Raw genomic sequence first — 26796 nt, forward strand, 5'->3', positions numbered from 1 at the left:
AAAAAAGAGGCCCTGGCCAGTTGGCTCAGTAGTAGAGTGTCAGCCCAGCACATGGAAGTCCTGGGTTCAATTCCCAATCTGGGCACACAGGAGCAGGAACCATCTGCTTCTTCAACCTTCCCCCTCCCCTCTTTCCCTCCCATAGCCATGGCTCAATTGGTTTGAGGCATCAGCCCAGGCACTGAGGATGGCTCTGTGGAGCCTCCACCTCAGGCACTAAAAATAGCTGGATTGGGAGCATAGCTCCAGATAGGAAGAGCATCAGCCCCAGACTGGGGCTGCTAGGTGGATCCCGGTCAGGGAGCATGCAAGAGTCTGTTTCTGTATCTCCCCTCCTCTCACTTGGAAAAGAAAATATAAATATGTATATGTTTATTTATATAAAAAATATGTATATGTTATATATATGTTTATATATAAATTTGTATATGTGTGTGTATACATATATAACAAATTCAAAATAAGAGAAGCATTCTCTAATTAATGCATTCACAGAAATGCACACAGCATTATTCTGATATGTACCACCTACATGAGACAGGTGAGTTGCAGCAGTATGAGTAGGAGTTGGCTACTGGGTTGATCATCTAGGCATAGATGTCTCTTCCCCTCATTTGCATGGGTGCCACCTAGAGGCCTGAATTCAGAAGCCCAGAAGATAGAGGATGGAGGCCCAATGGAACAATGTGCACTCTAGAAAACCCATAGTATTCATATGGCAAAATCTAACTATTACCTCCAAGCTTGCTAATTTTGAACCTTAGGCAAACTTGGTCACTTTTAAGTAACCAACAGTTGAGAAGGAGGTGATCTCACTGATTATATCTGCCCCGCCTCCCCCACTGTGTCCCTCACCCAAAGGTTCCCATGCCATGGCTCAGTATTCTGCTTCCGTAAAAAAAAAAAAGCTTTTTCATAAGGATTCCCTATGCCCTAAGGACTTTAGAAACTTGGTTTAGGTTCTTTGCTTATAGGATCTCATTTTATCTTTATTCAAAGTGTATCAGATTAGATATTATTATCATCCCCACTCTACAGATGAGGAAGTGAAGTTCCAAAATACATTGCTGTAGAGATGTACGGAGGAGTTTGGATTGGAACTCGAAGCTCTATGACTGTAAAGACTGTGCTCTGGGTTACGATAAATGCCAGAGTTACCCTCAAAGAGCTTATTCTAATTGCCAAGAGAATGGTAGTGATTAAGTGTCCAGACAGCGAACCTGAATTTGAATCCCAAATCACACTCAGTTGCTGTGTGACCTAAGTAAGTTATTTCATTTCTCTGATATCAGTCTTCTCATCTGGAAAAATAGGGACGATAATAGTATATTACTCTTAGAATTGCTGGGAGGGTTGAATTAGATTACTCATGTAGAGTGAACAGTGTTTTGCACTTAGCAAATGCTGCGATTGTTGTCTGCCGCTTTGATCTGTTTTCTATGATAACATTGGACATGTTATAAGTGATGTGCTAAAAACACTTTACCCAAATTGGGTAAGAAGAGAGTCTCACACCAAGACTAGTGCCCCATTGGCTATATACCTCTGCTGGCTCCCTGGACAGCAGGGGATCATGGGAAGAAAAGCTGATGCAATTTGGTCAGCACTTCTACAGATATGTGGCCATCTGCTTAGCTCAGGACTAAACTGCCACTTCAGGAGTTGCCCTTGCCTGAGCTCTCTGGTAATGGGGCCAAATAGGGAGCCTGCGTGCTATGCCACTTCCCTGCTTGGAGTCAAGGGACCAAGTGGCTCCCTCTGGATCTAGGACTCATTGGCTGAAAGACCAGAGCATCCTGAATTTCCCGCCTAGCCTTGCCAGCATTCAGCAGGGCAAAGGAAGCATGCTCCTCTAGTCTAATTACTAAGCCAATGAGGGCTTCCTTTCCCAGTGGCAACTGCTAGGGCACACACATGATTAGGGAGCCCACACTTCTATATTTCTTACTTGGAAGTCAGTTTTTATGTAGCATGCTCTAAAGCAGGGGTCCCCAAACTTTTTACACAGGGGGTCAGTTCACTGTCCCTCAGACCGTTGGAGGGCCGGACTATAAAAAAAAACTATGAACAAATCCCCATGCACACTGCACATATCTTATTTTAAAGTAAAAAACCAAAACGGGAACAAATACAATATTTAAAATAAAGAACAAGTAAATTTAAATCAACAAACTGACCAGTATTTCAATGGGAACTATGCTCCTCTCACTGACCACCAATGAAAGAGGTGCCCCTTCCGGAAGTGCTGCGAGGGCCGGATAAATGGCCTCAGGTGGCCCGCGGGCCATAGTTTGGGGACCCCTGCTCTAAAGCAAACTGGATTCAATATGGCCTTCTTTTTTTAAGTGAGCAGAGGGGAGACAGTGAAACAGACTCCCGCATGCACCCTTACTTGGATCCACCCAGCAACCCCATCGAAGGCAAATGTTTGAATCAACTTAACTATTTTCAGTGCCTGAAGCTGACATGCTTGGACCAACCAAGCTATCCTCAGTGCCCAGGGCTGATGCTAAAACCAATCAAACCACTGGCTACAAAAGGAGAAGAGGGAAAGGGAGGAGAAGAGAAGCAGATGGCCGCTTCTCTTGTGTGCCCTGACTAAGAATCGAACCCGGGATGTCCATACACCGGGCCAATGCTTTCTGCACTGAGCCAACCATCCAGGTCCTCAATAGGCCTTTAAAAGAATAACTTGTCTTCCTTTGAGTGAAAGATGAAAGGATGAGCATAGACTCCAAAGATGAGAAAACGAAGTCATTAAAAACCTAAGGTGCCCTGGCTGGTGGCACAGTGCATGAACATCATCCAGGAGCACTGAGGTCTTCACTTGGATCTCGGAGTCACCAGCTTGATCCCAAGGGCACCAGCTAGACCCCAGGGTTGCCAGTGCAAGCTCCAGTCAAGAGCACATATGAGAAGCAATCAATGGGCACACAACTAAGTGGAACGAGTTGATGCTGTTCTCTTTCTCTCTCTCCCTGTCTCCCCTTCCCTCTCCTCCTTCCTCAACTCTCTCAAGAAAAAAGAAATTTAGTCACTCTGAGAAGAGTTTGTGAATTTTTATATTCAGTCTATCATCCCAAAGTTAAATACTTAACAGTTAATTATTCAATGAAAAATTCTTCAAAACCAACAATGTACTTATTTCTGTAGAGTTTTAAGTTACATAACAGTTTAAGTTTAAATGTGTTAAGAGTTGAAGTAACAGTAAGGAGTGTCATAAGTCATACATGAACAGCAGCAGTGACACGTGTAGCAAGTCTCCTGGCATGTCATAGAAGCGCACCAGCTCAGCAGCTCCTGACAACAGCAGCATGCTGGTGCCACATCCTCGTCAACTTACCCTCAGTGACTGCTGCAAGTCCCTAGCAGTGACATGAGCTGACACAAGTCTGCCAGCTGCAGTCATCCAGCACTGTGCTCTGTGTCTGCCTTTTCCTCCTCTACGCCTGTCTCTCTTTTTTGTGTCCCCAAAGCAGTTTGAAGAAGGTCCCCCTGTCCATCGTAAAGAAGACAATGTCCTTGCCAAGCTCCCAATAATGATGTGGTCTTGGGAGGCTCCCAAAGCTTCCAGCCTGAATGGCCAAAGGGGTGCTTTTCTTTGCAAAGGCAGTGAGCATGTTCTCCTCAATTCTAATTTTACCAGGGTCCCAGAGTAACTTGTCTGCACTCCGGTCTCCCCAGATCTACTATTCTTACTTAGTGGTCTTCATCTCCCTTCCTCTGCCCAGATTGGACAGAGACACAGTGGTGTCACAAGTGGGGCTTGTTTCGTGAGCAGTGAGAACAGCCAGTGTTGGACATGCGCTGCCATGGGGGGAGACATGCAGCATGCAGGCGGACAGCTGGGGCGAAGCTGAGTTTTTGAAAACAAGCAGAGGAGAAGCGGTTTTCTGTGCTCGGTAACGAGCAAGCTCCCAGCAGTATTTGAGCGGGGGTTGTGGCAGGATGACAGTAGTATTTACAACTTCCAAGAGAGCTTGACGGACCAGGGAATATGCAAGGACTGGGCAGGCGAGAGTGTGGAAATGTGTGGTCACAGAGGAAAGAGAAATTCAGGGGACAATGTGCATGCTGGACCCTGGGTCACAGACTGGACAGACAGGAGAAGCTGAGGGGTTCTGGAATAAAGCTGGGTGGGCTCTTTCCTCTTGTGATGTTGCCACTTGACTGAAATTTCCCTTGACTGTGAACTATATTCTAGAGGAAATTTCTATTCCAAAATGAGTTCAGACTGGTTTTGCATCCTTTACCTCACCTGTGCTTAGTCTCAAATTATTTCTTCTTGTGTACCGTTCTCCACAGTCTGCCTCCATAAGCCCAGCTTTGTCTTACCTGCTCTGTCACAGACTCTTGCTGTGAACCTTGGTTTTGCCATCTGCATGGCCCGAGTCTTGACCTTCCTGCCTTTCCTTATGTCCTGCCCGACCCTTTGTGGGGACAGTGATGGTAGGGACCTTTCGCCTTCTATCAGGGCATCACTGTGCCCAATCCCGCCTCCCAGGCCTCCTTGCCTCACTGACTCCATCAACTTCTCCCTTCACTGAGAGGAAGGCAGATGGAAGAAATTCTTTAATTGGAAACTCCACAAGTTGTGCATGACATACCAACCATGTAAGCCCCTCTCCAGGGCAGATGACACCCGATTCCTTAAATAGTAGACTCTTTTTGTAGCATAACGAGTGGCTGTTCTCCACCTTGGTCTCTGAGAAGTATGGGCCTCATTGGGAATGTGGTCCTTCTCCTCCTGTAGGTCCCCAGGAATTTCGTGAATTCAGGTTCACCCCTCTGGAAGCTTACAGTTGTCACACTTATCAACTGGGAACCCTAACACTGTGTACTTAGATACAGTTCAAAACTGGTTTGAGGTATGGAGCCAGGGCTGATCCCTAAATGAAATGTAGAATTGATATGGTAACCAAAAATGGTTACTATATGACAATAATGATATATGGATAATGAGTATAATAACCAAAAATCAAATGTCTCCAAGAAGCACAGCTTTTCTGAGCATGACACAAAGACATCAGGAAGAAATGAAGAAGGATCCTAACAGATTTTATATCTGAGTCAAGGGACATCCCCTTGGGGAGGATGTGAGCCTTTTAGCATTGTGCAGGCATCTCCGCTTTGCAAGTGCCATCTCTGGCCATATTGGTGCGATCTAAAGCCTTGTGCGCAGGAGCAGGCTTCCTGGAATGTGTTCCCGTGATTCTTCCTTGATGCCAGCTGGAAGCCCCCAGAAAGCCTTGTTCTCTAGCATGGCTGTCCTCCTGCTGGGGTTGAGAACGGTATGGGAGAGAAACAGGACCACAGCAGGTGGAGCAGATTGTAATTTTACAGGCATAGGGAGGGTTTAAGTAAAGGTGGTATGTTAGAGATGCCGTGACAAAGTACCACCGACTGGGTGGCTTAATTAACAGAAACGTATTTTCTCACAGTTCTGGAGGCTGGAAGTCCAAGATCAGGGCTCAGAGGCCTCTCTTCCTGGCTTGCAGATGCTGCCCTCTCGCTGGTCTCCACATGCTGGTTCCTCTGTGCGTGCACCCCCTGTGTCTCCCTGGGTGTCCCAATAACTTCCTCTTATGAGGACACCAGTCAGGTTGGATCGGGGCCTATCTAAAGGCCTCTTTTTAAGCTAACCATCTCTTTAAAGAATCTACTTCCAAATCCAGTCACATTCTAAAGCACTGAGGTTGGGGCTTTAATAGATGAGTATAAAAGAACAATTCAGGTAGCCTAATAGATCTTTACTTGAGCACTAATAATTGTCATTACTAACATTTATGATTGTTACTTCGTATGTGCCAGACACTGTTGTATTTTCCATGTACTAGTCCATCTCTTCTTTACAACGGTAGATGGTACAGTTATAGGTTATAATTAATTAGAAATGACGATCTTCTTTTCTGAAAAGATGTCAACTTCACTTGGTAATTTTGTGATATGGTGAGCAACATACCCTAGTCCCTGACCAGGGATCCCTGTGACTGGTTATGACTTAGGATAATCTCATTATCATGCTTTGGTTGGTGGACAATCTCTGGAAAGTGCAAGGCTTCCTTTCTGTTCATGATCTCCACAAACTTGTGTCAGATGACAGACAGCCTGCGTGGGGAAACGGAGCCACCTCTTTCAGAAAGTCCTCCGTTCTCCCACCCTCATAGCTCAGGCTCCGCCCTCACTCTCGGGCAGCGTGCATCACCAGAATTAAGACAGGAAGCTGTCATCTCAAGGAGTCAGGCAAGAAAGCCTGATGGAGCGCTCTGTCCCAGGAGGCGGGCAGCCTCCCACCCCATCGGGGATGTGTAAAGCACACTCACACACCCTGGACGCCCTTAAGCATATTGCTGAGCAGTTTGTTTGTTTGTTTGTTTTATTGAATACATTGATTTGATACTGGTTAACAAAATTATATTTATACAAGCTTCAGGTGCCCAATTCTACAACACATCTCAGGTCACTGTGTTGTGTGTTCACTCGTGGAGTCAAGTCTCCGCCCGTCACCATTTATCCCTCTCCACACCCTCCTCCACCTCCTCCCACCCCCTTCCCTGGCAGTCACCACACTGTTGTCTGTGCCATGAGGTTTTTCTCTTTTTTTTTTCTTTTTTTGCTCAGTCTCATCCTGAGCAGTTCTTACAAGCTATACACCTATACCTAGAATCTTCTCATTTAATCCATTTACCAGCTCTGACAAAGCTATTTTTATCCCTGTTTACAGATAAAAAAACCAAATTAGCTGGGCCACAGCCCTGGCCCCACCCTTCCCCTCTGTGACCTTGAGCTAAACAGGCAACCTCTCCGGGTGGGTCTCACTGGCTTTACCTGTAGAATGAGATCTCACTCTCACTACGCCCACTGCCCCAGCTGACCGCTCTTCGCAGCTGGTCAGAGGCCCCTCTGCTCTGCCTGGGGAGCGGGCATCCCGCTGCGCACTCTGCATGCACACACAGCCCCTCTTCCTGGCTCCTGCCTCCCACCCCCCTTTCTAGGGGTCCCAGCCCCCAATGCAACAAATGAACACCTTTCCATCGATCCCCCACCCCCATTTGAATGCCCAAACTCCCCTTCACCTGGGGTAACCTACAAAGAAACCATCATATTTGCATAAGGGTAAACTTACTCCAAGTGTGAGTCACTTGGCATTCGGAGAAGTGACCCAGGGCAGCTCTGGGCCACCCTGTAAGCTTAAAGGAAGAGTGGGTGAAGAGTGACACAGGCCAAGAGTGACTCTGGGCTTTCTCTCTCCTTCTCCAATCGTCCAGGAGGCTCTTTCGGTGGTGAGTGACGACCAGTCCCTCTTCGACTCCACGTACGGAGCGGCCCATCTCCCGAAGGCCGACATGACCGCCTCAGGGAGTCCAGACTATGGCCAACCCCACAAAATCAACCCCCTCCCACCACAGCAGGAGTGGATTAATCAGCCGGTGAGGGTCAATGTCAAGCGGGAGTACGACCACATGAATGGCTCCAGGTAAGTCCACCAGGTCTGCGCGTTCCAGGGCTGGGCATAGGCGCCACCAGGCGTGGGGCTGGGGCTGGGCATAGGTGCCACCAGGCGTGGGGCTGGGCAGGCTGGGCATAGGCGCCACCAGGCGTGGGGCTGGGCAGGCTGGGCATAGGCGCCACCAGGCGTGGGGCTGGGCAGGCTGGGCATAGGCGCCACCAGGCGAGGGGCTGGGCAGGCTGGGCATAGGCGCTGCCAGGCGTGGGGCTGGGGCTGGGCATAGGCGCCGCCAGGCGTGGGGCTGGGGCTGGGCATAGGTGCCACCAGGCGTGGGGCTGGGCAGGCTGGGCATAGGCGCCGCCAGGCGTGGGGCTGGGCAGGCTGGGCATAGGCGCCGCCAGGCGTGGGGCTGGGCAGGCTGGGCATAGGCGCCGCCAGGCGTGGGGCTGGGCAGGCTGGGCATAGGCGCCACCAGGCGTGGGGCTGGGCAGGCTGGGCATAGGCGCCACCAGGCGTGGGGCTGGGCAGGCTGGGGACCTGCTCACTGCCAGGTGTCTTAGTGGGCAGGTTTGACCTAAGTGGCTTCTAGCATTTAGGGTTTCTGTAGCAGATGAGGCTGTGGTGATGAGCCAGGAGCCTGAGTCAGTTGCTAGAGAAGAGAGAGAGCGAGAGAGAAGGAGAGAGAGAGAGAGAGAGAGAGAGAGAGAGAGGGAAAGAGAGAAAGAGGGGGAGAGTGCCACCACAGTGAGGGCTGTGGGCGGAGCAGGGCCACCCAGCTCGCCTGGCTCTCTGGATTCGGCCCTTGACCTCCTCTGCAGGAGCTTACGGAGCGCCTGTTTTGTGTCAGGTCTAGGTACGGCTCCTCTTGAGGTAACTTAGCGGTAAGATACTCTTCCCTGTCTTGTTGAAGACACTTGACCTCTCTGGGTGGGTCCTAAGACAGCAAAGATGACCAAACCAATCTCATAGCAAACATCCAGAACCGATGAGGGGGGGCACATCCGAAGGCTCACAGTATACAGGGGGACACACCACACTTAGGATGCTTGACATTGGTGGTGCCCAGGGCAGGTAAGACTGTGCTTAAAGAAGCGGCGGGAGAGTCCGAGGAGAGAAAAGTCGCAGGGTGAGGAAGGGCAGGCCTGGCAGACAGGTGGCCCAGGTCCCAGGCCTGGCCCTGCCCGAGGGCAAGCCCTCCATGTCTCTGAGCACCAGCTGCTTCCTTCCTAAAACAGCACGGAGGACTTGCTACTTCAGAGCTGGTTCCAGGGCTTGACTCTGATGCTGGAGGGGAAGGACCCAGGACAGTCCAGGGACTCAGAAGGTGCTTGGCAGTGACAGCAATCAGCACAAGCAAAGGTTTGAAAGAGAGGAGACATTAGTATCATTCTTGGAATATCAGTCAATCCAGTGGGCTCATAGCTCAGGGAGATAAACATGAGAATTAGTGTGGCTTAGAAATTGTGGAACTTACTCCACTTGCAAAGCCTGACTTTTAGCACAGATATGACATTGACTATCATCAGAGCTGTGATCTCAGACACTAGTGAGCCCACAGTCACTGTATACAGAGGGTGGGAGGGGGGGAGACAGAAAGATAAGTTAAAGAGTTACTAAAATATCCCAGGGAAGAAATGATGATGTTCTGAACAAGGAGAGTGGCGATAGCTGTAGATATAAAGAGGAATAGAGACATAGAGCATATCACGGGAATAAGTAACCAGACTGAGGTCAACAGCTATCGAAGGGTGGGGTGGGAGGGTATGTGAGAAGAGAGAATCAAAGATGACTGAAACCTAGACGTTTCCAGAAAGATGGTGCTGTTAGCAGCCACAGGAGGCAGGGGAGGAAATGCTCTGAGGAGAGATGTCAGTATTCCCTGTGAGACTCCTTGCAAGCACTCAGTAGAACATCCAGATAAAAATGTCTACTAGGCTTTGGAAATGAAAGCTCAGATAATATTTGGAGGTTAGACATTAGGCTTAGACATCATCTCTAAAATCTTAGCTATGGAGTGGATGAGGTCACAGAGGAAATAGGTGTCGAGAGAGAGGAGGGAGGGGAGTGAGTAAGGGGCTGGGCGGGAGCCCTCCTCCGACAGCCCCTGGTCTCAGACCTGCCTGTGGGAACACCCAGACCTACCGCATCTCACTCCCACTAACCAAAACCAGCCACTGGGATCCCAGCCACGGGGATCCCAGCCACCTTCCCGAGTCTAGGATTCCAGGAAGGCTCAGAGCCTCTGAGCAGGAAGCCCTTTAAGTGAGTGTCTCTCCACATACATACTGAGGATAATGGGCCCCTCACAGTGTAGGTAGGGCATGGTTTGTCAAACATTCTTCCATCTTACCATTTGCTCCCACCACGCTCCTAGGAGGTAGATATTCTGATTACATTTTGACAAATAAAGGCAAATTGGGCTCTGAGTGGGTAAATGACTTGTCTGAGGATGTAGAGGAGGCAAAGCTGGCACCAAAGCCCAGGCTCCCCGGTTCCTAGCCTGTGTCGCCCCCTCCCCCCACCCCCTACCTGCGTATTGAGCTTCTGCATGTACCTCATTTCCGCCAACACACACCAGGCTGCAAGGAGAGCTGTTCAGCACAGCCTCCTGGATGGACGGCCTGACCACAGCAGCTCCCAGAGCTGGTTGAAAATCCAGGTTCCACCCTTGGAGACCTGGGCTGCTGGAGCCCGAGTCCAAACGCTGCTCGCTCCGCCGCCCCTCGCGCCCAGCCAGCCGCACCTCTCCTGGGCTACCGCTTGGCACCTGTTCCTGCTCCCTCCTGCCTTCCTGAAGTCTGTTCTTCAGACTGCAGCTAGGCTCATCCTTTCAAAATATTTTACTGTCTTGTTCCAAATCCTTTACTGGCTTATGACAGAAGCCAAAGTCTCTCTCGTCACCCCACCACCCTCTGACACCCTCCTTCCACCCTCCTCCCCGTCTTGCTCCCGCCCACCACACCGGCCGCACAGACGCAGGCGCCTGGACCCCCGAGCACGCTCCTTCCTCAGCGTTGCTTCCCCGTGCTCCTTCTTTCTGAACATTCTACTTCATCTTGTCATTTGACTCCCTCACTCCCTTGTTTCAAGCCTCAGCCTGAATGTCACCTTCCCATAGGCCTCCCACCTGCCCTGAAACAAGACCTGTCACCCCCCACCCCCCTATCCCCTGCCTTGATCCTTTTTGTTAGGTTTTCTGAGCTCTCACCAACCACATCCCTCACTAAGTGTGGGCAGGGCTTCGTTTTTTCTTTTTTACTTAGCACATGATAGGTGCTCAATAACTAGTTGCTGAGTGAATAAGTGAATGAATGTGTAGCTAACCAGGCTGCAAGGTGAAGGTGCTTTTTCAGGTCACGTAGGGTGTTAGTGTATAGGAGACCCAGGTCCGCTGCGGACTCCGCCTCAGACCAGGCTGCCTTTGGGACCCAACAGCTCAAGGAAGCCTCAAGCACTCCAGGACACTAGTCCTGGACAAAGAGGGTTCCCAAGGAAACCCACTTTCAGAACCCACTTGCCAGCTCATTCCTGGCTGTGGTCACACCAGAAGGCAGCTGGAGGAGAGCTGTGGGAACACCCCAGAGGGCAGGTGCCTGGCCCTCGCGGCACAAAGCAGCCCCTGCTTTTGATTGGCCTGTCTTGACCCAGACCCTCAGCAGGTGACAAAGTAGGCTCAGAAAGACTGATGTCTTCTCACCCACCCTGGAGAAACACAGGTTAGGCACAGCTGTCGCCAGCCCCTCGTAAATATTCTCTAAGTGCTCACGTGGAGGCTGGGCTGGCGGGCAGCAGGAAGCCAGGATTTCCAGAAAAATGTCTTTGCTTAGGATCCTATTATGTCAGATCCTATTACTTGATCATGCAAGAAGAAGTAGCATGATCAAACAAATGCCAGGCTCCTGAAATCTCTCTCCCTCAACACGGTCGCTTCTCCTACTCCCTGAGTATTAATGATAATGGCATTGTAAGTGCAAGAGATCATTCCTCATTTCAGGTGAGAAAACCGAAGCAGAGGAGAGAACTTGGGACTCCTCTGCTCATGGACTTGACTTGTGCCGTCCATGCAGCAGCCATGAACCATGTGTTGCTTTAGAGCCCTGGAAATGTGGCTGGTTCAAAAGTGACATGTGCTCTACATGTGTAATGCACACTGGAGCTGGAAGACTGAGCCCCCCACAGCTCAGAGGGACATGCTCTGAATTAAGTAAAATAGTTCATTACTTATTTTTTGTATTGATTATGTTGAAATAATCTTTTGGCTGCATTGAATTCATGTATTTTAATATATTATTATAATTCATTTCACCTGTTTTTTAAAATTTTTAAACATGTGGCTACTAGAAAATTGGCTTCTGTCATAAGCCAGTAGTAGAATGTGTTGCTCACATTCTACTCCGAGTGGACAGCGCTGGGCTAGTGTACTCTGGGACCATCTTGTGATGCAGAGCAAATTCTCTCCACATTCCTTCATAACGTGGATTTCTGAGTTACTTCTTCAGGTGTATTGAGCCCCCATAGATATTTCTGACTGCGTAGCCATAGGAGGTATTCTGTGTGCCTAAAACTACAATGCCCTTCTCCCTTTTTATCCAAGTAGCAAGTCATTTGAACAAAGATCCAGGGACAGACTGAGGTGTGAGGACCCAGAGAAAGCCTAGACTGCCTGTGCTGCGGGAGGTTTGCTCTCTTTCTCCATCTCTTCCTCTTGTGGTTGAATCTGTTAGGGGGAGTTGTTCTTGAAACAACATGGCCTGTAGGTGCTGTGTTAAATGTAGACTTCAGCCACTTGATCCAAGCCGTGGTCTGAGAATAACTCAGCTGCATCCCATTGCATCCATGAGACTTGGAGAAAATATCCACGAAGGAAGGAACATCAGTTTATGGAGAGGCAATGCAAGGACTGGTTTGTCTGTGCACCTTGGCATGCAGGACCCAAGTTCAGTGTTATTCGGCCCCCACTCCCTAGACTTCCCAGCAGGACTGGATGCCCTTATTAGACATCTAGACACTTCTCATTTCATACACAGGAAGGTCAGCCTCACACACCTGTAACTCCTGCCTCTCTGACTGCAGAACACTCTCCTAGGGGCTTCCTGAGGCTCTGAACCTTGCAGCATGAAGCATGTCACATACAACCTCAGTGGGAAATCACCCACAGCATTCTGGAGAAACTGTGAGCATCCACTATGTATGGAAATTAAAGTAGCTATTGGGTCAAGGTGATGGCTTTATTATAGCATATTTTCTTTCTTTCCTTGACATTTGCTTTTAACTTATTTAATCTTCTTTTCAAAACCAAAAAAAAAAAAAAAAGAAAGAAAAAGAAAAAAGAAATCATATGCAGACATCTAGGCATTGATCCTACAGAAATTCTAAGGACAATGTTGATTTGCTTAATTTTTGACAATGAACACGCATTACATGAAAGGACATACAAGACAGGTCCTAATGCAGCTGTGTGGCTTGGGTAGCCTTGAGACTCCACATGATCTCTGTGAGTATTGGGCATCCACTGATGGTGAGCCTGAGCTGTAGATCTGTGGATCTGGGAGACACACCCTGAGTTCAATGGGAAGGTAGCGAAAATGTTTTATCCCAAAGGGGTACTGTTTGGGAGCAGACTTTGAAATCTCCTTTTAATCAAATACCGAAGATTTCTCATATTGTTTTAAATGACTGAACAGTTGCACTTTTGGAACTCTTTGTAAAGCAATATTCACTGAACACACAAAAATAGAACCAGAAGAGTAGAGAGCTTACATCCAGTGGTGAAAAAAAGACCAGGCTGCAAGGTTCGTGTCCCCTTTGCTGTGGTCTCCCCTGCTGTGGCTTTCTGAGCCGTGGCTGAGAGGCACATGCTCTGAGTTAACCTCTCGGAGCCATCACCTCCTCCCTGCTCTATTGTGGCAGCCCCTGACCCTCTCGTCACCTGTCCTGGTGCTATCAGCTGCCTGTGGGCCCCAACCCCATGCTAGCTGTAAGTGTAGATCTCAATAAAAACCAGCAGTAGTGTAGACAAGCTGAATGGCCAGAACTCCTCCCCTCCATCTGTGCCCCTCCCCTCCCTCTTGTTCTTATCGGGCCTTTTCATGGAGGGACGCAGCTGCCTCATTAGAGAGCAGTCTTTATGCTGTGCTTCACCTGGACCCCTGCCCCCATCCTTAGCAGTAGCTGCGCAGCCCAATGGCCACATGCGAGGCGGGTGCTGTCTGGAGGAGGCAGAGTGGCTGAGAGCTTGGGCATGGAGGGGCACGTGGCAGGCCAGTGGTAAAGGCACAGCTTCCCTTCCTTTCTTCCTGCATCCTAAGAGCAGGGCCGACATGGGCAAGTGCAGTGGCCAAGGGCAGGGGCCAGACTTCCCCCGAGGGCACACTATGCAGATCCTAGCTGAAGGGTCTGGGATTGAGGACAGGGCCTATTCCAGAAAAGAAGTTACCAAACAGATCACCTGGTCCAGCTAAGGAGCAGGTATGTGCACAGGCTGAAGAAGGAGTGAGGAGGGAACAGAAATGTCTCTATGGGATCGAAAGTGAGGAGGGTCCAACCACTGTACAACTCCCTGTAGTCCCCAGCAGGAGAACCCCAGTCTCTACCAGGGTCCTGATCTTGTCCTCTGGAAGCTGGGGCTCCTGCCTCCTCGGCACCCCCCACCCCGGCAGAAAGCATCTCCCCGTGGTGCTCAGGGTTCCTCTTCTTACCAGGTGACATCGTGGGCAGTGTTCTCCAAATGTTTTCTTTTTTGTTAAAGTATCTTTCTCTACTCCTGGCCCCAGGGACTGGCCTTGCCACAGGTGCCTAAAGGGTTACTTCATTTCAGTGATTTCTGAGGTTCTGACTTCTCACCTCTGCATGGCAAAGGGTCAGTTTGAGGCTCGGAAATCCCCAGAGGCCTGGCTGATGTGGGAAAGAATTTTCAAAACTCATCTCCCCAGTGTTCCTAAAGGGGAGTGTGGCCCAGAGAGGAGCCCTCTTCCTCTGTCGTGCCGCCTGGACAGCGGACAGCGGACAGCGTCACCCCTGCCCCGTGGCTCTTGCCCTTGGCTTCCTCCACAGGAAGTGTGTGCTCTGGCAACCCCACCCTCTGCCACGGAGTTCCCAGCCAATGAGCATGTTTCTCCCTTGGTTGAAGGCCAACGGAACCCCCCCACTGCTGCTGCACTTGAGTTGTTTCACAGCAGACAAGTACACTGAGAAGGGCTGCCAGACCCTGGTGGATGTGTGTGAAAATGCGTGTTTGTGTTGCACACGCATGCGTGTATGTGTGTACACATGTGCGTGTGTATATGGGTGCATTAGGGTGCGCATGTGCGTGCATGCATGTGTGTTGGGGTGTGTGTATGAGTATGTGTGCACATACACCTGCTTGCGTTGGCCATGGGGAGGGGGAGCCCCCACTGAGTTGGGCTATAACCCCGCCCAGAGCCAGGACAGGGTCTTTCAGGGACAGCCTCCTCTCAGGCCAAGCCCTTCCGCAGCAGAAGCCAAAGGCCGAACCCTGGTGAAAAGTCCCGATGAGCTACTGCCTCCCTCGCACTGCCATGGGGACATTAAACCTTCAACAGTCTGGGGCTCTGACGGCTGGTTCTTGGTTCTCTGCCTGGAAAAACAGTAGGCGAATAGTAAAACCTTAAATTCTAACATGTGTAAGTTATACATCTTATTTTCATTTTCAGCCCATGTTCCCCTCTGTAAGACATCAGGAAAAAATTACCGTCTGACTTCTAATATCTCAGTGGAGCATTTATCTCCCAGCTATGATAAGTGATCTTCAATATTTTCTTCCTTTCAGATTAAGAAACAAATTCATTTAATTTTCTTTATTGAATGTGCTCAGGCCTCCCGGCCCCACCCGCGTCCCCCTGCAGGGCTGTTCCTTCCTCTTCTGCCTTAGTGGCTGTTCTCCCTGCTTGCGGAGCTGCAGCCACCACGTTGCAAGATGAGTGGGACCCTATATGGCATGACCCTGCTGCTTAAGACCTCATGATGGTCAGTGCCTGACCACAACAGAGTGAGAGAGGGCAGCGGCAGGCCTTTGGAAAGCTCTCCAGAGAGGCTGTGTGGCCCAGAGTCGGATGGCTGTAATCTGAACCTTATCTGAACTGCTTGGTCGGAAGGCTGGGTTTGGAGCTCCTGCGAGAACTGGCTGTCTCCCAGGAGGCCAGCGCTGGAGCTTCCGGCTCCGTGGAACCACAGCATCAGCCTCTCCTTGGCCTTCCAGTCACCTCCTTTGGTCCTGCTGCTGCCGAGTGGCTGAGTGGAAGCTGGGCAGGGAGGGATGGCACTTCCCCTGGGCATGCAGAGAGGGTCCATGACACTGCCCTGGGGCTATGGGCGTGTCCTGCCAACCTGCTCCAGGCACCGGGTGACCACATGTGGGTGTCAGCCCAGACCTCCAGATGGCTGCTCATTGCTGAGCTGAAGCCAGTGAATAGCTTTTCTGCTTCCTGTTGCCAAATCCCAGGTGCTAATTGGGCTACATACTTTGAGACCAGGTTAGATGATTTGCTCTGTCCCTTTTGCACCCTCTGTGTTTCACCTGTGAGCTTGGTGGCCAAGGCTGCAAATGACACAGCCTCTCTATAAGGTTGACGTTCTGGGATTCTGTTCCTCCTTCATGCAACAACCAGCTCTTCTGCATGTGTCTTTTGATGAAGAAGTTTCACACGAAAAACCTGAGTCCTGGCCCTGGCCGGTTGGCTCAGTGATAGAGCATCAGCCCAGCATGTGGATGTTCCAGGTTCAATCCCCAGTCAGGGCACACATGAGAAGTGGATCATCTTCTCTTCCCCTTCCTCTCCCCCTTCTCTCCCTCTTTCCCTCTCACAGCCAGTGGCTCGACTGATTCAAGCATCGGCCCCAGGCACTGAGGTTACCTGGGTTGTTTCTTAGCATCGGCCCCAGATGGGGGTTGCCAGGTAGATCCCAGTCAGGGAGCATGTGGGAGTCTGTCTCTCTATCTCCTTTCCTCTCACTTAAAAAATAAAGGAGAAGAAAAAAAAAAGAAAAAGAAGACCTGAGTCCTGTTTTCCTCTACCGGCTATGTGACCCTGGCCCAGGCACCTCACCTCTCAATTTCCTTAACTGTAAATAGGAACTGTTAACCCTTGCCATGCCTATCTTGGAAGGGTATTGAGAAGTTCAAATAGAACAGTATGTGCAAAATGTGCTGAAATGATGTACCTGCAATAGAAATAATTCTCTCAGGAAACATCCCTCCTATACAAGGTGCTATATATAATCTACATCAAGGTTAAAAAAAGAAGTAATGTCACTATCTCAGGAAATTTCCTCATCCAGCAAGGGGTAGGGCACCTGCCAAGTTAGCCATACAACATGCCAGTCCTAGAACCAAAGCAGACACACTTTTGGGAGCCAGGACAGTGCGAGGGCCGACAGGATGTAGGCAGGTGGGAGCTGAGGTCCTGTATTGAGAGGTCAGACTCGAGTCTGAGGCAGCAGGAGCCGCGGAAGGTCTTTAAGTACTGTAATTATAGGATCGGGCTGGGATTTGAAGAAAATGCTGGTGGAAGAGTGGAGAGTAGAAATGAGGCCACATTGGCAACACCCTCATCAACATCTCTACGCCAGATGGAGCTAGGGAATGGCTCCCCGTTGTCTGCGTGATTGGCTGGGTGAGCTCCTGTGCTGTGCGGGCAGCAGTGGCAGTGACGACGTCCTCTGGGCTTTGTCTCCTCTCCATCTAGGGAGTCTCCGGTGGACTGCAGTGTTAGCAAATGCGGCAAGCTGGTTGGTGGAGGCGAGTCCAACGCCATGAACTACAACAGCTACATGGATGAGAAGAACGGCCCCCCTCCTCCCAACATGACCACCAACGAGAGGAGGGTCATCGTCCCCGCAGGTACCTTGGGAACCAGGCTGCTGGCTGGCATCCATGTCCTCACTCTGCTGGGCTAGTCATTGAAGGGCAGGCCGGTCCTGGTGGCATCTAAACATTTACCTGGTCCCCGTTCTCTGTGGAAATGCTGACTTGGAAAAGCGACACTTCTCACCTTCCTCTCTAGCGGCCTTTCAAGAAGCTTTCCCAAATGTCACCAGAACCCTGAAGTGCAGATTCCAGAAGCCTGCCCTCAGGTCACAGCACAGACTCCATGTCAGTGCCTAGCCCCATCGGATGAGGCCTGAAAGCAGGCAGAGGGAAAGCTAGCTGAACCCAACAGGAGGCCAGGGAACCCCTAGACGTGCCCACCCTTGCCTTTAAGTGGAGGAGTGGCTCCAGAGGCCTGTCGTGCCCATCAGGCATGTGCTTCCTGGCATCTGCAGGGTCCCACCTTTCCAAAATTATAGCCAGCTCTTTCAGTTTCAAAATAGAAAGAACTATATTTAACAAATGGAGCGCCTTCACATGTGTGCAACGAGTTATGTCATTATGTAAAAACAGCCTCTTTTCCCTAGGTATTGGTGCTGTTGGTTACAGAAAATAAAATCATTGTTCAAGCGTTCAGTGTGTTGGCTGGACACACGGCTTCGGCTAGACTGGCAGGCTCAGCCGCCTGCTCCAAAACGGAGTTTGAAAACTGACACGTGTGGAGTTGGTGCCAGGTAGAAGGAGCTAGAACGTCCAAACCCTAAGCAAAGTGATTACAGGGCAGAGATTAAAACTCACTTTACCAAAATAACTTTACCAAAAAGGAAAATCCCCTTCCATTTGGAAAAGTATGAATGCAGTTGTGTCTGAGGGCAAGGATTAGACATCTCTTCAGGGTAATCCAAAGGCGTTTGTTTCTTGGTCTGGAAGGTATGGCTTGGTGTGGGCCTCTCCTCGCTGGCCCTTTGTATTTATTTTCCGTGAGAAGCGGTGGCTCACCATCTCCTGGGGCTACAGCTTCACCCATGTGTTCTGGGCTAAGTTCACGGTGGCAGAGATGAGAGGTGTGGGGCACTGGTGAGGCAGGAGAGGGTGGGCTAGTGGGAATGTTTCTGTGCCCCGCAGGACTTGAAAACTGTCCATGAAGCATTTCTAGTTTCTTTCTTCCGAGAGCATGTGAGTTCACAGGGAAGAGAAAGAATAGTTCCCATTAGCTGAGCCCTTTGTAGGCACCCGGCACCACGTAAACTGCTTTATCCTCATTATGTGACCTGTGTCACTTAGTGCTTGGTCTCCAGGACCCCGGCTAGGAATGCTTTAGCTCAGGTGCATTTGTAAGGTCCAAGAAAGCCATGCCTTCTCCTTTCACATCAGAAGAAGGCAGACAATGAAACTTCACTGCAGTGGACATGGTGGGACCCTCTCCACACTCCCCAAAGCTAAGCCGAGCCCCAGTAGGCCTTTGGTCATTTGGTATTAAACTTACCGGCTGCAGCAAACAGTGGCCAGCATCGCAATGAGATCTCGAGGACTGAAGGGTTAGAGGATAAGAGATTGATTGTCTTAACCAAATGTTTACACTATCTCATTTCTGTAGACACTTTTGAGAGGGCATAGGTAAAGGAGATAAAGATGGCCACATCACTTGGTTGGCTTTTTAACTCTAAATTGGTGTTGAAATAATTTCAAAAAGAATAGCAAATGTCAGTCTTGCCTGACTGGTTGTGGCACAGTGGATAGAGCATCAACCTGGGAGGCTGACGTTTCAGGCTTGAAATCCTGAGGTCACCAGCTTGAAAACGGGGGCGCCGTCTTGAGCATGGGATCATCGACATGACCCCATGGTTGCTGGCTTGAGCTCAAGGTTGCTGGCTTGGGCAAGGGGTCACTGGCTTGGTTAAGCCCCCCAGTCAAGGCACATATGAGAAGTAATCAATGAACTAAGGTGACACAACTACAAGTTGATGCTTCTTATCTCTCTCTCTCTCTCTCTCTTCCTGCCTCTCTCTCTCTCTCTCTCACTTAAAAAACAAAAATGTCAGTCTTCAGTGGGCAAGGTAACTATAGCAGTAAAAATAAAAATAGTGCTAAGGGATTTTTTGAAACACTTTGTATAACGAATTCATTAGCAATGGATTTATATACTTTTGTGCATCTGGCTCAATCTTTAAACATTATCCTCAGACACTGGCTTCCTCCAGGTTGGCTTCCTGAACATGAGGAAAAGTTTAATTTGGGCAAGTCCACAGGTTAAGGCAATAAAACATTGGTGGAGAAATCTATTGAATTTATGGTGGGATTTTAAGACCAGTATAAATGAGGACCTCAGTTAATCACTAGGTCCAAGTTCAGATCAGAAGAAACGGGGACTTAATCATTCAAGAAATACAGTTGGAAGAGTTAAGCATGATCCGGAGTGGAAGACTTATAATTCATTGTGTTGTGAAGGGAGAGAAATAACACTGTGATAGAGCTCAAAGGAAAGGAGGAAATAATAAAATAAATTTAATATTTGGTACAAAATCGAATCTGAGGCCTTGGATACTAAAGGTGAGCAATTAGGAGAAGCAGAGATCAGACAAAATAATATGCCGCCTCATCCAGCCCCCCAGCCTCCTTCTTTCTTTAGAATTCTGAAATAGTGCAAAATTATTTCCAGTTACCGATGGTCCATGCCTAGTTATTTCTGACTTACACTATGAATCCATAAGAAGAGCTCTGTTTTTTGCTTAATAGAGAAAGTCACAGGTGAGTTCAGGTAGGATTGTGAGAAGAGAGGAGCAAAGAGGGAAAAGGAGAAGAGGAGAGGAAAAGAGAGAAGAGAAGAAGAAAGGGGGGGCGGGGAGGAGAGGAGAGGAGAGGAGAGGAGAGGAGAGGAGAGGAGAGGAGAGGAGAGGAGAGGAGAGGAGAGGAGAGGAGAGGAGAGGAGAGGAGAGGAGAGGAGAGGAGAGGAGAGACCTTGGGTCAAGAAGGGGAGGGGAGGGGAGAGGAGAGGAGGGGAGGGGAGGGGAGGGGAGGGGAGAGGAGAGGAGAGGAGAGGAGAGGAGAGGAGAGGAGAGGAGAGGAGAAGAGAGGAGAGACCTCAGGTCAAGAAGGGGAGAGGCGGGGAGGGGAGAGGAGAGGAGAGGAGAGGAGAGGAGAGACCTTGGGTCAAGAAGGGGAGGGGAGGGGAGAGGAGAGGAGAGGAGAGGAGAGGAGAGGAGAGGAGAGGAGAGGAGAGGAGAGGAGAGGAGAGGAGAGGAGAAGAGAGGAGAAGAGAGGAGAAGAGAGGAGAGACCTCGAGTCAAGAAGGGGAGGGGAGAGGAGAAGAGAGGAGAGGAGAGGAGAGGAGAGGAGAGGAGAGGAGAGGAGAGGAGAGGAGAGGAGAGGAGAGGAGAGGAGAGGAGAGGAGAGGAGAGGAGAGGAGAAGAGAAGAGAAGAGAGACCTCGGGTCAAGGAGGGGAGGGGAGGGGAGAGGAGAGGAGGGGAGAGGAGAGGAGGGGAGGGGAGGGGAGAGGAGGGGAGGGGAGAGGAGAGGAGGGGAAGGGAGGGGAGGGGAGAGGAGAGGAGGGGAGAGGAGAGGAGGGGAGAGGAGGGGAGGGGAGAGGAGAGGAGAGGAGAGGAGAGGAGAGGAGAGGAGAGGAGAGGAGAGGAGAGGAGAAGAGAGGAGAGACCTCAGGTCAAGAAGGGGAGGGGAGGGGAGGGGAGGGGAGGGGAGGGGAGGGGAGGGGAGAGGAGAGGAGGGGAGGGGAAGGGAGGGGAGAGGAGAGGAGAGGAGAAGAGAGGAGAGACCTTGGGTCAAGAAGGGGAGGGGAGGGGAGGGGAGAGGAGAGGAGAGGAGAGAAGAGGAGAGGAGAGGAGAGGAGAGGAGAGGAGATAAGAGAGGAGAGGAGAGGAGAGGAGAGGAGAGGAGAGGAGAGACCTCGGGTCAAGAAGGGGAGGGGAGGGGAGGGGAGGGGAGAGGAGAGGAGAGGAGAGGAGAGGAGAGGAGAGGAGAGGAGAGGAGAGGAGAGGAGAGGAGAGACCTCGGGTCAAGAAGGGGGGGGAGGGGAGGGGAGGGTAGAGGAGAGGAGAGGAGAGGAGAGGAGAGGAGAGGAGAGGAGAGGAGAGGAGAGGAGAGGAGAGACCTTGGGTCAAGGAGACTCCTGCACTAAATAAAATCCTGAGAAGACTTGGATTGGAACCCTGGCCCAACCTGGAATTTAAGTTGAGCTAGGGATTAACCTTTTAAGAATCTACTTTCCACCTGTAAAATGAAGTCAAAAGTGATTTTTTTTAATATATATACAATTATATTTTTTTAAGGTGATTCAGTTAACACAGTTATACACGTTTTGGTGCCCAGTTCTACAACACATCTCTGTACATGGCACTGTGTGTTTACTCCCCCAAGTCAAGTCTCCATTTGTCCCCCATACCTCCTCCCTCCACACTCAGCAATCTCCACACTGCTGTCCATGTCCATAAAGGGTTTCTTCCTTTTTTTTCTTCTTTTCCAAGTGGGAGGAGAGGAGACAAAGAGACAGACTCCTGCATGGGCCCAGACTGGCAGTTGGGCAACGCCCCGTCTGGGGCCAATGCTCTACCTATCTGGGGCCATGCCTGCAACCAAACTATTTTTAGTGCCTGAGGCAGAAGCTCCATGGAGCCATCCTCAGCAGTTGGGGCTGATGTACTTGAACCAATCAAGCCATGGCTGCTGTAGTGGAAAAGAGAGAGAGAGAGAGAAAGAGAGAAGGGGGAAGGGGAGGAGTGGGGAAGCAGATGGTGGCTTCTGTGTGTCCTGACCGGGAATTGAACCTGAGACATACACACGTGAGGCTGATGCTCCACTACTGAGCCGAACGGCCAGGGTCTTGGAGGACCTGTGGAGCAGCTGGCACAGAGGAGACACCCCAAATATGGCTGCTGGCTGTGTGATAGCTGTCAGCAGCAGCCTGTGAGCTGTCACTCAGCTTTTCCTCTCCACACTCTCTGCCATAGCCAGCCCCGGCACCCACAGCACAAATACAGCCGCCACTCCACGCACAGGCTGCTGAGGGCACTTGGCCAAGTAGAAGCAGCCACCTCCACCCCAGTTTTCACGTGGACTAACCAAGGAGAAGCAGAGGCCCCCTGCCAGGCAGGGCAGCTGGCAGAGGCTCTGGGTGAAAGCCCAAAGAGTCATCTTGGGCAGAAGGGCTGCTGGGTGTGAGAGAGAGGACCTGCGTCTTCCCACTCAGACACTCCTAACCATTCAAACCCGGCTTCCACTTTGGCCCAGAGCTGTCGCAGGCTCTTAGGAGGAGAGGGTGACACTGACCAAAGAAAGGTAGCACGGACATTCCTACTAAACAGACCTGCTCATTCCTACTAAACAGGCCCAATAGAAGCTGGGACTGGCCGCTGACATGCACCGCCCAGTCTCCCCTCCTGTTCCAGGAAGCCCTTTGTGACTCTACATTTACACTATTTTCTTCCACTTCTGGTTGCTTCAACTGCCACCACAAAATCTGTTGCTCAATTTATATGCTTTCCTACCTGAATGTTCAGGTAGATAGGTCTTTCATGAGGCCAAGAGCCATGTTGTTTTCTTCTATGATGAGCATATTTAAAGTGTTTATTGGATTCACAAATAACTGGTTGCCAAGGAAAGATTTGCCTTCCAGACAGTGCTAAGTAATCAAATATAAGGGCCTCGACCTACTGTGCAGCCTGCTGGACTCCACACCAGCACTCAGAGTGAGCGAGCGTGCGCGCGTGCGCGCACACACACACACACACACACACACACACACACACACACACACACACACGGCTGAGCAGGAGCGTGAGGGTCCTAAGTGGAGGTGGCCCTGGTCCTTACATTATTTATGTTCCCTGAAGGGCTAAAGGTTTTCTCTCTGACACCATTTCTCATCTTTGGGGACTTAAATATCCTAAAAATGTTTTGGGGTGATTTGGTACAAATTTCAGCACAGCTCTCTCCAAAAAGGGAAAACACAGGCTGGCCTTGTGTTCAGGGCCAACACTGCCGGCTTTTCCATGTGCCCAGATGGGCTTGCAGGAAAAGCGTGCACAGATGTGTTCTCTGCAGCTATCTGAGATCTGGCTCTTCTATGAAATCATCCATGTTCTCAAGACACAGACGGCTTCCCTGTGCAGAGACACTGATCCCTAGGTCTGTGGGACTGTGTTTATTTTCATTTTGATGCTACCATTTCTCAGGCACAGGTTTCAATCGACTTCCCAAAGCTGTACAGAGTGTTGAGTCAGAGGCGCGTGAGGCCCCAGCAGCCTCCCCGCAGCACTAAGCGGTTCAGGCACCGCCAGAGGCCCTGAGGCCAGATGGGTGTTCAGCATGGGTCATCAGGGAGGGAACCTATTTCCCCTATAATGGTGGGGGGGAGGCGGGAAGGGAAGGGAGGAGGAAAGGGTTCCAGAAAAGGAATAGAAGAGAGAGACAGAGAGAGGGGAAGGAGGAATGGAGGAAGACAGAGACAGAGGCCCCCAGCCTTTGTGCAGCGCAGCCTCGCTGGCAGCCCTGGCTAACGAACCCCCTCCTCTGCAGACCCCACGCTGTGGACGCAGGAGCACGTGCGGCAGTGGCTGGAGTGGGCGATCAAGGAGTACGGCTTGCTGGAGATCGACACGACCTTTTTCCAGAACATGGACGGCAAGGAACTGTGCAAAATGAACAAGGAGGACTTCCTCCGAGCCACCTCCCTCTACAACACAGAAGTGCTGTTGTCACACCTCAGCTACCTCAGGGAAAGTAAGTGCCCTGTCTATTTCTAGGTGCAGCCCAAGTCCCCAGGGCTGGGACAAAGCTCTGCCAGGTCCCTCCCAGCGCAGACTGGCTTCCCACAGCGTCGGTGCAGGAAGGAAACTGAGTCCCCTGCTGTTGGATCATGTTGGGCACACGCTGCAGGGGCTGTGGGTTTGGGCCCATAAAGTGACCAAGGTCACGTGGGCATCCTAGAGCCTGTAAGAGGACTGACCCAGCCCTGTAGTGTCAAGGGAAGTAAAATGAGGAATGGAGAACAAGCAAGGAGCGGTGGCCCGGGGAGGTCGTCACCCACTTCCCACGAGAACCCCTTCCCAGAAACCACTTAGCCCTGTAATTATAAATACATGGATGCCCTGGCTGGTATTTTCCTGAGAAATGGTTATTTAGGGTTCTTACAGTAAATCTAGATTCACGGCTTTAGGATTTAAAGATTTCAAAATTTACACATTAAGCTACTTTTATCTTTGGGGGTCAATCTGGCACCTCCTAACCTAACCTTTATAGCTGCCACCTACACCCTCTTCTCAGCTACACCGGGAAAGTAGCAGATGCTACAGGTTTGTTAGGATCTATGGGAAGCTTTCTCCTGACAGAGTCAGAAGGAAAAGAGCTTTGGAAAGGAAGAATTTACCAAAAAGTGCACAGTAGTCCGAAAGATTTCTCCACCATGAGGGTTCCCTAGCACCAACAGTCGGATGTCAAAGCCTACCCAGAGATAGCAGCAGAGTTCTTTCAGGGCTGCTGGTAACCCCAGCCTTCACTCTTCACCGGAAACCCAGGCTGCATGTTGTACCAGTGACCCAAGTGTCAAAGGATTATTCTGTGGCCAGAAAAGCAAATACTAAGGACGAGAAGTTGAAGCTACAGGTAAACAGATATGGACTCATCCTATGTCCAAAGATAGATGGGCAGACTCAGGATTTAATACTTGCTGTCAGTGGCCAAGACTGTTTGGAGTCTTAAAGATGTTCAGCTTCAGAGGAAAGGAGTTTGATTGATTCTAAAGCCCTTCAAAGCCTAGATCCTTGGACAGTGCCTACAGGCTGCTTCCCTGGTCTCTTGGGCTCTGGGTTAGTTAGTTCTTCATCTGCTCTCTGTTGTTTCGTGGGTCCTCAGCTTGCTGTCCTTGTAACTGTCTGTCTTGTCCTGCAGCAGTGCACTGTGAGAGGTGGGGATAACATATGCTAGCTTTAAAAATTAAAAATGTAGAAATGCCTTGGGAAGTTTTCCTCAGTGCCTGCGGGCTCTCAGGTGACCCCTCCGAGGCGTCTGGCATCCAGGGGAGCGTGTGGACGATGCAGTGTATGTTACCACCAGAGCAATTACCTCATGTCTGAGTCTTGCTGCAGCATGAGGTCAGTCCCAGAAGCCATCATTTCAAATAAGAAGGCAATGTTCCACCCAGTTTTTTCTGAGCTTTGGAGAATTCCTATTTTCTAACAATTTGTATTTCTCAACCTTTCAGTGTTTATAGAATTTTTTTTTTTAAAAAATAGGATCTTTGCACAGAATCCTGCAATGATGCTGGGTAGGTGGCACAGGGGTGGAAGAGGCAGGGAAGAAAGGGACAGCAAAGCAAAGCCACGGACCAGTCTGCCTTTTTCTTCCTGGCATCATATGGCAGGAGATCCAGGACTCACTGGCCCCGGTTCTTCCATTTAGGAGAAGAGATGGACAGCTGCAGCATGGGCCCAATAATTCCGGGCTCCATGACAGATGCCCTTGTTGCAGAAATGTTCAAGTTCATGTGGACTTGATGGAGGGAAAGCCTATTCGTGTCAAACGATCCCCAGACCCCGCTTTCTGGCAGATCCTTAAACAACTCAAGTCCCTTCTAGGACCTCCTATCACAGAAGCACCCAAGCCACAGACCCTGAAGTAAGACCAACAGCTGCTCAAAGGGCCCAGGGAACTGGTGAGCTGGTCACCGGCAACCGCTGAGGGGGCTCTCAGTAGAAGGAAACCAGGCGATGAAGACATGGAGGCCAGAGTGTGGGGTGGCGGGGATGTTGGTGACAGGGGAAGGCGTGAGTGGCTTCTCTTTTTTCTCTCTTCTCTTTTAAAAATATTTGTGGACATTAAGGAAGATGACCCAAAGTAATAAAAAGAAAATGAAGTTTCCAGATAGAAGATCATGAGTGGAACAAATTTCCAGAGTTGAGCAGAGATGGACGAAGGGCACAGAGGATACGATGTTGAGTGAAACTGCTAAATAGAAAGTGGTCTGTGCATTGATAGGAAAACCACATCTGCCTACAAAACACACATTGAAATGCCTCGATCACATTCTAAAACTTGCCCCAGCATAGTATTGTAACAGCCTGGAGGCCTTCCGAGGCACCTAGACTTAAAGTGACCTGCCATCCTGGAAAACAGTTTTGATTCATGCTTCTTTTTAATTGGTGCCTACCTTCAGGCTCCAGCCTCAGGGACCTGTGGCTTTGGGTGGTGGTTCGCCTACTAAACCGCTGTAGGAGGTCACGTGCCTGGGGGCCGTCTGCTGCCTGGACTGCTGGGAACTCCCTAGTGTCTAGCAGTGTGTCTTCAAACATTCAACTGTTTTTCCAGACTGACTTGCAGCGGATGTTTTGTGCTCGGGCAGGGAGGCCAGTGCCTTGGGTAATGAGGTCGGGCTGCTGAGTTGAAGCCCAAGGAGCAGACACTAATGCCTTATGCTTTGTCACCTGCCCTTTGTTGAGGAGGGCAGGGGGTTCAAACATCTCTACTTTGGCAAGAAGTGGCAGGAAAACAGCTGAGCCCCTGCACGCGGGC

The 26796-nt window shown here is 50.3% G+C and overlaps 1 protein-coding gene across 2 annotated transcripts in view; it reads left to right on the forward strand.

Annotated features, from left to right (window-relative positions):
• The window catches only part of FLI1 (Fli-1 proto-oncogene, ETS transcription factor), a 120505-nt gene that overhangs the window by 57553 nt on the left and 36156 nt on the right, over positions 1 to 26796 (forward strand). For both annotated transcript variants that reach the window (XM_066365215.1, XM_066365216.1), the window contains exons 2-4: positions 7269 to 7477; positions 17155 to 17309; positions 23806 to 24009. In XM_066365215.1, coding sequence (XP_066221312.1) covers positions 7269 to 7477; positions 17155 to 17309; positions 23806 to 24009 — 568 coding nt within the window. The remainder of the gene's footprint in view (positions 1 to 7268; positions 7478 to 17154; positions 17310 to 23805; positions 24010 to 26796) is intronic.

This window comes from Saccopteryx leptura, chromosome 2 (genome assembly GCF_036850995.1).
Source record: "Saccopteryx leptura isolate mSacLep1 chromosome 2, mSacLep1_pri_phased_curated, whole genome shotgun sequence".
In the NCBI taxonomy this organism is placed as follows: domain Eukaryota; kingdom Metazoa; phylum Chordata; class Mammalia; order Chiroptera; family Emballonuridae; genus Saccopteryx; species Saccopteryx leptura.